The sequence below is a fragment of the Camelina sativa genome, chromosome 14 (genome assembly GCF_000633955.1).
Source record: "Camelina sativa cultivar DH55 chromosome 14, Cs, whole genome shotgun sequence".
In the NCBI taxonomy this organism is placed as follows: domain Eukaryota; kingdom Viridiplantae; phylum Streptophyta; class Magnoliopsida; order Brassicales; family Brassicaceae; genus Camelina; species Camelina sativa.
The window spans coordinates 5,554,194-5,566,741 of record NC_025698.1 but is presented as its reverse complement, the minus strand read 5'-3'; the positions used below and the strand labels follow the sequence as shown (position 1 = coordinate 5,566,741).

General features: G+C 35.5%; 3 protein-coding genes across 3 annotated transcripts; 1 reads left to right on the top strand and 2 right to left on the bottom strand.

Moving 5' to 3' along the window:
• Nucleotides 3,013-4,795, top strand: LOC104739863. Its single transcript, XM_010460333.1, has 2 exons — nt 3,013-3,129; nt 3,248-4,795. Exons 1-2 carry the CDS (start codon nt 3,013-3,015, stop codon nt 4,631-4,633), a joined length of 1,503 nt encoding a protein of 500 aa, XP_010458635.1. The 3' UTR covers nt 4,634-4,795.
• Nucleotides 7,322-11,641, bottom strand: LOC104739862 (protein NRT1/ PTR FAMILY 6.3). Its single transcript, XM_010460332.1, has 5 exons — nt 11,433-11,641; nt 11,096-11,273; nt 10,965-11,004; nt 10,206-10,780; nt 7,322-8,410 (listed from the first exon to the last, which is right to left on the bottom strand). Exons 1-5 carry the CDS (start codon nt 11,542-11,544, stop codon nt 7,546-7,548), a joined length of 1,770 nt encoding a protein of 589 aa, XP_010458634.1. The 5' UTR covers nt 11,545-11,641; the 3' UTR covers nt 7,322-7,545.
• Nucleotides 11,715-12,517, bottom strand: LOC104743240 (protein NRT1/ PTR FAMILY 6.3). Its single transcript, XM_010464346.2, has 3 exons — nt 12,330-12,517; nt 12,199-12,238; nt 11,715-12,014 (listed from the first exon to the last, which is right to left on the bottom strand). Exons 1-3 carry the CDS (start codon nt 12,434-12,436, stop codon nt 11,715-11,717), a joined length of 447 nt encoding a protein of 148 aa, XP_010462648.1. The 5' UTR covers nt 12,437-12,517.

The window sequence follows — 12,548 nt, the reverse complement described above, 5'->3', positions numbered from 1 at the left end:
ATATTAGGTATAAGAAATTACACTTTTAATGGTAATATATATAAAAGATTTGTAAATGGAGATAAATAAGTGTATTATAATAAAAATAAAATTTATAAATAATGTACAATAAATTTTAATATAATTTGTAAAACTTTAAATCCGCATATCAGTCAAATATTAGTATAAAGTAACGTGTAGTGTGTAGGTCAATAATTCAAGAGTAAGATTACTAACTAAAGAAAACAAAAAAAAAATGTAGAGAAACAAGACAGGTACAACTTTTTCCGAGAGAAAAAAAACCCAAAAACCAAGACAGTAATGGTTTCGTTTTCTACATGAAAGAAAATCAAAAATTCCAATTCCATCCCCTCGTACGTACGCTGAACGCCTAAACCGATATAATCGAGAAGGACCCCCCAAAGAAAGGTAGTACGATACTACCATATCGTTTAAACTTTAAACATTATACTACTAGTCTATTACACATTAGTATGGTTGTGAAAAAAAAAACTACAAGTTAATAATAGTAGTACTGTAGTATTTGGTTTAGATTCGTACGAGATAGTATAATAATAATAAGAGAGAGAGAGAGAAATCACATCACCCAATAAATACTTGTGGGGAGAAATTGAAATAAAAAAAGAATGAAAGAGAGATGGAAAAAAAGAGCTGGAAACTAATAACTGGGCTACTACTACAAAAAGCCTCTACTCTGTCCCAAACACTATGCTTGGTCCTCTTCTTCTTTCCTCAACTCAACCCAACACAACACAGATCTGACCATAATAATCTCCCACTACACGACAGCTGCAACAACAACAACATATATACTCTCTTTTTTTTTTAAAAATCATCAATTTAATTATATATCTTTCCTTTTTTAAAAAATCAATTGTCACGAGTAAACAACCCCATTCGATCATAATTAGAAAAAAGGAAAATAATAATAAAGTGAGGAATCCTAAAACACACACACCTAAAAAACCTTTTTGTCAAATAAACATAATATATACTCCAATAAACTTTGTTTTTTTTTTCTTCTTATAAAGTTAATAAATCTCAGAAAAAGATAGCTCATGATGTTGCACACTAACCACTAATAAGGAGAGACCCCTCTTTCTCTCTCCTCTCTCTCTCTCTCTGAGATTTTGAGAGAGTCTCTCTCTCTCTTCTCTCTCTCTCTCGCTCCTCATGATCCGATAATATAAAAAAAAAATTATTGGTGATAATTACAGATACACGTTATATGTGTATATATTGATGGAGACAATAACCATTGGAATCTGACCCATTGGATCTCATTTCTTCTTGAGATATTTTTTCTCCTGTTCTGCTCCTCTCCCAGATCTGTTCCTCAATCTCTCCATTGGTAAAGCTTCGAGCTTTATTATATCCTCTCTCTCTCTCTCTTTCTGGGTAATTCTTTAATTTTTAAATAAATAATAATTCATGTTTTTTTATAGTGTTTTCTTCCTCTTCTTCTTCTTCTTCTTATTCTTTACTATATGTTTATGTTCGTCGTGAAGTGGATGCTTTTACTTTTCCGCTTATAGCTCTTAACTGTTGAATTCGGGTTAAGGAAAATATATATTTATATCTACGTGAATGTGAAGTACTCTGAATATAGCGTTTATGGAATCTCCCACTAAAGCATTACTTATTTGTTTGCATGCTCAAGCATAATCATTAGTTTGAAAGATTTATATGTGTGTGTTGATCATCATCATATACGCTAGGTTTAGTTTTAACACTACAAGTTTAGGAGCGTTTAGCAGATATGTATTGGTTTACATAGGAACAGGATTAAGAATTCTAAATTTGATTCCTTCTTTTTTTTTAAGACCACCTGTGTGTTTTCATTTGATAACTGGTCTTAAATAATGAGCATTGATGGTGTTATTGTTTTACGTTCATGGGCTTCTTGATTCAATCTTTTGAGCTGTAGAATGAGCTTCCAGGGGTGTTCAGTTTATGAACTGATGGTTGTTTTGTTTCTCTCTTGTGTTAGAATGCTTATGTTTGATCCATTTATACAGTTTGATTTTTTAGGTATTGATCATCTCATTTTTTTTTCCGATTTTCTATTTATATATGATAGGGACGGGCCATAAGAAATAGAATAAAAGAGTTAGACCAGACGAAACTGCCATGTATTTCTTCGGTTTGTCCAAAGAAGAAGTGTTGTCACAGAAACATGTTGTATCATATAAAGAAGGGACTTGTAAGCAGAATCCAATCAATATGGTCACTCTATTTGGGAGACAGGTAAAAGATTGTGTAGCTTATTACAGAGTTTTGACCTTTTTGTTCATCATGGCCACTCTCACTCTGTTTGTGTTAAGAAGAATTGTAGAATAGATTGTTCACAAGGTTTTCATTTCAGGTGTATCAGGTGAAAAGTGAGAGCTCCATGTCCAGTGATGGATATAAGAGATTCAACTCCCCTAAGCTGTTGACAAAAGATATCGATCTTCAGCGTCCTGCAGATCACTATGCGTATATGAACTTTCATGAGACACTTGGTTCAGGGAAATTTTACGGCATTGGTGGTTCCCGAAACACCGTAGAGTTGGGATATCATTCGGGTATTGAAGCAAATAATGTGAAGGAAGCAACAGCCACAAACTGGAGTGGCAAGAGAAATCCAAGAATTGTTATTGATCTTGAAGAACCTCCTCCTCCCTCATGGGTCTCCGAAACAGAGAAAACAGAGCATGTTGCAGCTTCTGTTAGCTATGTTACTATGAGAAATCCTGAAACAAAACCGTCCTTCTTCGATCGGATCAGCTCAAACATTCTCAAGGCAGTGGATCAATCTCTTCTTGTTGAGGATGTTAGTGATAAGACAAGTAATGAGGAGGAGCCAAGTTTACTGGATCTTAATAGCGCTCCGGTTGATGAGTCTGCTGTTTCTGAGCCTCATTATTGTTTCTTACAAGATTTGAACTGTCCATACATCGAAGAGACAGAAACGAGCTGCGAGAAGAGTGGAATAGACGATGGTCCTACTCCGCTTTGCTCTCCANTGCCATGTATTTCTTCGGTTTGTCCAAAGAAGAAGTGTTGTCACAGAAACATGTTGTATCATATAAAGAAGGGACTTGTAAGCAGAATCCAATCAATATGGTCACTCTATTTGGGAGACAGGTAAAAGATTGTGTAGCTTATTACAGAGTTTTGACCTTTTTGTTCATCATGGCCACTCTCACTCTGTTTGTGTTAAGAAGAATTGTAGAATAGATTGTTCACAAGGTTTTCATTTCAGGTGTATCAGGTGAAAAGTGAGAGCTCCATGTCCAGTGATGGATATAAGAGATTCAACTCCCCTAAGCTGTTGACAAAAGATATCGATCTTCAGCGTCCTGCAGATCACTATGCGTATATGAACTTTCATGAGACACTTGGTTCAGGGAAATTTTACGGCATTGGTGGTTCCCGAAACACCGTAGAGTTGGGATATCATTCGGGTATTGAAGCAAATAATGTGAAGGAAGCAACAGCCACAAACTGGAGTGGCAAGAGAAATCCAAGAATTGTTATTGATCTTGAAGAACCTCCTCCTCCCTCATGGGTCTCCGAAACAGAGAAAACAGAGCATGTTGCAGCTTCTGTTAGCTATGTTACTATGAGAAATCCTGAAACAAAACCGTCCTTCTTCGATCGGATCAGCTCAAACATTCTCAAGGCAGTGGATCAATCTCTTCTTGTTGAGGATGTTAGTGATAAGACAAGTAATGAGGAGGAGCCAAGTTTACTGGATCTTAATAGCGCTCCGGTTGATGAGTCTGCTGTTTCTGAGCCTCATTATTGTTTCTTACAAGATTTGAACTGTCCATACATCGAAGAGACAGAAACGAGCTGCGAGAAGAGTGGAATAGACGATGGTCCTACTCCGCTTTGCTCTCCACAATGCCAAAATGTTCATGAAAAAGACGGCACAGCATCTCCAGCTTCATATACTTCTTGCTGCACTACTGAAAACAACTCGAGGACTGAGTCAAGAAGAAGTTCTTCTCCTCGAGCATTGGAGCCTTCTTGCCGAACCCGCCTTGAGTTTCCCGTCACAGAAGAAGACTTACAGGAGGAGAATGGATGTTGTAACGAGGAGGAAGATTCATCTGAAGTGATTCAAATGGCAGCTGAATCATTAGTCCACATATCAGAGATTTCATATCAAAATCAAGACTTGCAGTTAAAGCTTGTGTCAAGAACCAACAGCTTATCTCAAGATCAAGACTTTTCAGATAAGCCCGAGATGGGTAAAGCGGAACCGGGATGTTCATGCGATTCATATGAGCGACACACGTTAGGAATAAGCGAAACCAACACTGAAGAAGACTTCTGTGTGTCATCAATGGCTCTAGATGAGCTTAATAACAACATCACAAGAGATAACAACAAAGAGATTGGACTCAAGCTGAGAAGAGGGAGTAGAATGAAGAACTTCCAAAAAGAGATACTCCCGTGCTTAACGTCGCTCTCTAGACATGAGATCCGGGAAGACATTAATATCTTGGAAGCAGTTTTGAGATCAAGAGAGTACAAGAAGATGCAGGGGAAGACGAAAGATGTCAAATTCGGAGCAAACGCAAAGAACAAACGTTCAGCGCCGCAGAGGTGCGTTGGTAAAAGAAGGCGAAACACCGAATGAAAATATCGAACCGCCTTCCCGAGTTTCTGATTCTTTCATACAATTTGCTTTCATCATGTAATCTTATAACAGTCTGTGATTTCGATTTATTTGTTTTTAACTTATGACATTGATTTATGATAAGAGGTAAAAACTAGTGAGACAGTTTCTCCTTCTCTCCCATATTGTTGTTACTTCAGCCTATCTTTACGTATGAATGCAATCTTCAACTACACCATATGGACTAAGTCCCGCTTTGAAATTTCCAAGTTAGAAGAAGTTTTCTAGCCGACCGTGTTGATTCCATCACTTCGAATTTTGAATTGTCTTAGGTCATCGTCGTGTATGTTTTGAGTCATACATAGATGGACTCAAGACCTTAGCTTAGACCAATAGATGATAAAAATTCAAATAGGCTTGAATTGTTGAACAATAACAAAAAAAGGCTTATATGTTTACATATCCAGGCCCACTTTACGAGCTAAGCCTCAGAGTCCAGACTACTCTCCAATGAGTTAGCAACCCTTTATATCAATGTATAAAAGATGCAAGTCCATAATGATTACATGGATAATAGGAAAAAAAATTGTGGAAAATATACTAGATTAGTCTCATCGGCTCTAGACTATGGGGATATTACTGTTTCGGCCAGTTAAGTTTGTATTTCATGTATTTTTCAAGTTTATTATCAATAATATCAGATGACAAAAAAAAAATACTAGATTAGTCTCATCAAATACTGCAATAAATATGTCCACTAAATATATAAACAAACCGGCATTTAAAGAAAAACTATTTCATTTTTAACTGAAAAAACTTAGAATATTTGAGTGATGAGTAAGAAATAATTAACTTTCCAGAAAATCGGAACATTCGAAGATTTTCTTGTCTATTTGTCATTGAGCTGTTACAAAAGTAAAAATGCGTGATTTTTTTCTATTATATTTTTTTAATGTTAAATATCTAATGAAAATAATATATCGAGTGATTTTTTTGCTTCCCGCCATATGAAAGTGAGATTGTTTTAAAATTGCATATTATTATTTATCACATTAATTAAAAGTTAACATTGATAATAGAATACCAAGTAGTCAAATATATACATACATCTGTTAAAAATATATACTCCCTCCATTTCAAAATATAAGATGTTTTAGAGAAGTTTTTTGTTTTACAATATAAGATGTTTTCAAGTTTCTATGCAACTTTTAAATTAGTTTAGTATTTTATATTATGTTGACTGGTTGAACTTGTTAAAAGTAAAAATTTCTTAATATGCATGTTTTTTTAATTAAAACATGTTTTAATTAAAACATCTTATATTTTTTGAAACGGTAAAAATATTTCTTATTTTTACCCACAGTTTTATAGGGGTTGCTGAATCGTCAATGTCAGCAGTGACCCCCTATGAATCTATGATGGTTCGATCTGATTGTAAAGAAGTTGTGGTATTTTGTGACAATTAGACAAAAAGAGAAAAGACAAACCAATGAAAAGATAGCCTGGGAAAAAAGTAATTCTCCCTAGTCCTCCCCCACTTTCTCTTTTCGTGTCTTTTCAAAGTCAAATAAAGACACATTAAACTAAACTAGTATATTCCTTTAAATCAAAAGTTCATAATTACTCGTTGTGATTGGCTCATGTAGTTTCCAGATCCAAAAAAAGTCTCACTTCATCACTATTGTTGTTCCACCAATCATTACAGTAAATCATATTCATATGTTACCACTTCTCAAGATATTTTCTAATTTTGTTCCTTTTGTGAAACATGTAGTGGAATTTATGCAAATTTATAGTATTTTATATTGCTGGCAATTAATGTATTAGGGCCAACCAATATTATTAAAATATGTATGACTACCAAAAAAAAGATCTCCTGTTCTTAACTTAGTAAACTACATTAAATGAAACATTAACCTAAAAAAATGAAAAACTTCTTTAACAAAAAAAAATAATAATAATAAATGAAAAACTAATTGAATTAATTAGGCTAGAGAAAAGGATACTCTCTTATAAGATATAGCGAATTCTTGAAAGAAATATCACAAGCATACTGTTAGACTAGTATATATGAATACTTAGTCCATAATTCGATGGATTTGATTGATGTCCATATGCAGAAATGGATATAATCGCTCTGCAGTATCATGCCAGAAGTGATCACATATATATATATATATATATATGTCCTCCAAACTGAGATTTTAAATCTACATGATTGGTTTGGGGATATTTGAGAAACTATTATTTTGTATCTCAAAACTAGATAAGCATCAGGAGACAATAATTAGACAAAGAAACGTGCACAGAACATTACTTACTAGTAAGTCTTAATCATGCAGCTCCCTAATTTTTCTTAATATGTGTGAAAATGTCAAAACATCCATGAGACTTAATCATGCAGCTCCCTAATTATTTAAATTAATCACTTGACCAGTAATCATCGAGAGAGAGACATTGTATTCAGTAAATTCCCAGTTCGGTAATGAATTCAGTGACACCTTCTTCTTTTTTTGGGTTAACCAAAGATTAAAAGAAAGGTGTAATAGTCCACTAGTTAATTAGTGCTGGTGTAATCACACCTTTTTAAACACAAATAAATTAAATAAGTGAAAAACGTTAATTACATAAAACCTCAAGTATTAACGCTGAAGAAAACGCGAAGTTTTTAAGTTTTTTTGACATACTGAAAAATAAAATTAAAATTAAAAATTAAAACAGAACGTTAATTGCGTCAAATCTTTGGAAATTTTACAATTTCTGCTTTTATACAGAACCCTGGGAAAACTTCACTTTTATCCCTTATCGGTCGGTCCATTATTTGTCGACTCGGAAACAAGAGGTAATTAAGAAAAATCATCATAAAATATACCACAAAATTCAAAATCAAATTTTAAACATATCAACATAGACATGCACAATGTTCATCATCATCAATGACCCATGGGAATACTCGGCTCATCATCCATCTCAATCCCGGCCTCAGCTAGTCGTTTTTCCTTGTAAACGTACCACTTTGAGAAAACGAGGAAAATTAGGAAGTTTATGGCAACAAGTACGGCCACAAGCCAATAGAAATTGTAAAGACGGCCCTTGTTGAGATCATCAGCAATCCACGGGTGAGCTTTCCCGGTGAATTTCTCAACGATGGTCACGAGAACCGAGCTGAAGAAAAACCCTAATGCCAATGTGCTCAACAATAGACCAGTGCTCATCCCTTTCATGCCTTTAGGGCACTCTCTCAAGAAGAAATCTAATTGTCCCGTGTAGATTAATGCCTCTCCGATACCGACAATAAGATATTGTGGAATGAGTAGATAAAACCCTAGAGGAAGCGTTTTGACCGTTGGACCATGGGCATGTGCGGTTCGAAGACGTTTGATCTCTACCAAAGCAGCCACAGCCATAGCCATAGATGCGAGTAAAAGCCCCAAACCGATTCGTTGAAGCGGTCTCAGACCGTGGGGGTAGTTGAATAGCTTTTTGCAAAGGCGAATGGCGACACGGTCATAGATGGCGGTGGTTAGAAGGAGGCCTCCGACGTAGAAGGCTGCCATCGCAGCTGGAGGGATCTCGAAGCTCCCCATGTGACGGTCCATCGTCTCAGATTGTGCGACTGATAATGTCGTCAACTGTGCGTGAACGGTCCAGAAGAGGATGCATGTTAGCCAAATTGGTAACATCCGCACGATTTGTTTCACTTCCTCAACATCTGTTAGTGTTGAGAGTGTCCATTTGTTGAATACGTTCGAGGTCACTGCCGCTTCCTGGTCCCTTATTGCTGCCTTGTCCAATGCACTGTGGCATCAAAAATGATATAAGGAATAATTAGAACATAATTATTGTATGATTATATATCCTTAAATTTGCATTAAAAGAATTTTTATGTGTTTCGTAGTAGTAAGCGTTGGCTTGTTATTGTGCAATAGTTACGTATGTGAAATGCCCCTAATTATTGAAATTTCATAGATTATTATTTACCAATAATACACCTTTTTGGAATATAGCCTAAGCATTGAATCAACAACATGTTGTGGAGTCAGAGATAGTTACGTGGAATCTTTTCAAGATGACGTACACCCTTCACACACCCATAGCAAGAAATATAAATATGCACATACGTAATTGTTTTTTAGAATAGTCCAGAAAAAAAAATGTTAAAAATTGAAAAATAAGGAAAAAGGTAAAAGTTTTCTCTAATGTTTTTTCAGCTATATATTACCTTAGAAAGACTCAAACAAAATATAAATGAAGCACTTAGCACGCAAAGCACGTGACGGTAGGGTTAATGTTACTGATGTTATATGCCTAACTAATTGGGTCTGTCCCGGTGAAGGTGTATAGTAGTGGAGGTCTTACGACACTAAACGTGAACGTTTTCACTACAAGACAAAACAACTGTCTCCCCTAACTTCTCGTCTCTTCTTCTTTTATTCATTTTATTTTCCAAAAAAAAAAGGAAGAAATTCAAATATATATCTAGAGATGCCAAAAAGATTTTTAATAAACTGTCTGGAATAAAAAACAATTTGATTCCTTTGGATTCTTCTGTTTCTTTGTAGGCATGCATAGGGATTGATGGATAAAAGATACTGTACTTAAGGTTTGCATAAAAAAAGATACTGTACTTACGAGTCAGGTGAATGAATATATATTTGTGTCAGTGTGTGTAATGATATACTAGTATAAGTTTTAAGGCAACATAATCAGTTAATAATAATAACAATAATATTATGAAAAATATAATTTGTCACGATTATGGAGCTACGCTTTGTGTGAAAACCAAAAATAATCAAGAGAGGCTGTCAAATTTTCTAACGTAATTGTATAGGTGAAAAGTAAAGCTGGAGAATTATACTCCACTTGCTATTTTATTTTTTTAAACCACTTGCATATATTCATTTGTTTATCTGAATTTGTATTATATCTTTTGAGAGACTTCTTTTCTTTTCCTACCTATGATATCAACCGAACTTGACGTGTTATCTAACGAACATACACATGCATATATACACACACTCCTAAGGAAAAAAAAAATCTACATATAAATGACAAAGTAGGGCCTTTGAACCCAAAAAAATATCTTTAAAAGTTGCAATTAGCTGTAAAAATTCGTATCCAGGACCAGTTTGGCTGTATGGTCGAGTGATAATATTATGAAAATGATACCCAAGAGACAAAACAAAAAAAAAAAATCAAGCTTTTCTAATTTAGTTTTTTTTATGGCTGTCAAAAAAAATTAAAAATCGATTTCTAATGCCAAGTAGGCATATAATCAAAAATATTTGTGGTCCCACTATAATTAAAGGACACGAGCTTTTCGAGTTATTTACCCACTTCAATTTCACATTTTTCAAGTCTATTGATACTACTATCAGATTCAATTATGGGAACCTACACTACACCTCAATTATTTGAATTAAACCATTATAATGGAATATAAAAATTTGACAATTTTTAGTCTTCAAATTATTTTTAAAAATTTTAATCTTGAATCAAGAGAAACGTACGTGGGAATTTGTTTTCTTTTTTCACTAAAATGTTTTAAAATAGATTTGGAAAACAAACGATGAGTTAATTAAAGAAATCGTACCGATATTGTTTGGTGTGAGGCAGCTTTTGTTTACCCTTCATCGCACCTTCCGCCGCAATAATATCGTCAACATCGTAGAGATATGACGGATCCGCCGGCAGCTCGAGCTTCCTATTCCTCCACGCCGCCACGATAACAGCAGCAACCTGCGTCATCGGGCTACCAACCAACTTCTTAAAACGGTAGCGGTTTGTGCCGGCCAAGAAAACGCTCAGTGCAAGCACGATCGCAAACGCGCAAATGCCATAGCCCCATTTGCGTCCAACATCGTCTTGTATGTAGACAAGGACCGTCACGGCTAAAAGAGAGCCGACGTTGATACAAAAGAAGAAACGGTTGAAGAAATATGTCATTTGTGACCGTTCTTTTGGTTCGGTCTCATCGAATTGGTCCGACCCGAAACCCGAGACGCTTGCCTTCACACCTCCCGTTCCGAGGGCGGTGAGGTATAAGGCTAAGTATAGGACCGTCAGTTGTATTCCAGTTGCTTGTTCGCAATGAGACGATGTCGTTGGGTTGCATCTTGGTGGTCGAAGTCCCGGTATGATTGTTGATAGAGTTAAGATCGAAACACCCTGATAATAATCATAGTTCATACACATGAATATTAATTTTTCGGAAATTTTGTAACAAAAATAACGACTTATGTTGTTTCCTATTTCGATTTGTTTATTAGGCTAGTCAATAATTTTATTTAATTTATTTCATTTTCTTGGCTACAAGTTTTGGTAATAAAAAAGGGACTTCTATTGTCCTTACCGTGGCTTGGATTGCGGCGAATATAGCAATCGTTAGGTACCTATACAAACCAAAATAATTAATTCAATTTGTTACTTAAAAAAATAAGTTGAATGATTTAAATTTTGTTAAATATTTATTTGTATACAAACCTGCCGAGAAAGGTATCTGCGATGAAGCCACCGAGGAGACAAAGCATGAAAGAAGTTCCAAGGAAATTGGTAACGGTGTTGGCCGCCGTTGCATTGCCTAAATGCATAGTTCCCGTCAAATACGTCACCAGATTAACTCCGATACCTAACGTCGTCAGCCTCTCCACGGCCTCAATACCTTCACACAAATTTTATTTATTAACAAGTTAGATGAAGACATGGGAGATCAAACGATGCCCACAAGAAACTTATAACTTATAGTAAATGGGCCATCAGAAAATTCTAAGTGTTGTCTTCAGCATATATATTGTTGGTGTATTGTTCTATATATACTTACAGAGAATCATGGCGGCGCTGGCCCATCCGCCAGTTTTTGAGCGATCGGCGGGGCGGCCTTGGAAGTCCCAAGCATCAAGAAGGATATCAGATTTAGTTTCAGGAAGAGACATATCTTGAAGATGGTTTAGGAGTTTTTTTGCAGTTTCTGGGGGTTTGTTCTTATGGAAAAGGCTGTTTTGTTTGGGAGCTCTTGGTCTTGGTTTCTTTTGTGGTATTAAATGTGTCCATTAATACATCTATTTATACTAGGAAAGTTGCCGAGATAAATTTTTATTAATTTTTATACATAAAATAAAATATTGAAGGANAGAGAGCCGACGTTGATACAAAAGAAGAAACGGTTGAAGAAATATGTCATTTGTGACCGTTCTTTTGGTTCGGTCTCATCGAATTGGTCCGACCCGAAACCCGAGACGCTTGCCTTCACACCTCCCGTTCCGAGGGCGGTGAGGTATAAGGCTAAGTATAGGACCGTCAGTTGTATTCCAGTTGCTTGTTCGCAATGAGACGATGTCGTTGGGTTGCATCTTGGTGGTCGAAGTCCCGGTATGATTGTTGATAGAGTTAAGATCGAAACACCCTGATAATAATCATAGTTCATACACATGAATATTAATTTTTCGGAAATTTTGTAACAAAAATAACGACTTATGTTGTTTCCTATTTCGATTTGTTTATTAGGCTAGTCAATAATTTTATTTAATTTATTTCATTTTCTTGGCTACAAGTTTTGGTAATAAAAAAGGGACTTCTATTGTCCTTACCGTGGCTTGGATTGCGGCGAATATAGCAATCGTTAGGTACCTATACAAACCAAAATAATTAATTCAATTTGTTACTTAAAAAAATAAGTTGAATGATTTAAATTTTGTTAAATATTTATTTGTATACAAACCTGCCGAGAAAGGTATCTGCGATGAAGCCACCGAGGAGACAAAGCATGAAAGAAGTTCCAAGGAAATTGGTAACGGTGTTGGCCGCCGTTGCATTGCCTAAATGCATAGTTCCCGTCAAATACGTCACCAGATTAACTCCGATACCTAACGTCGTCAGCCTCTCCACGGCCTCAATACCTTCACACAAATTTTATTTATTAACAAGTTAGATGAAGACA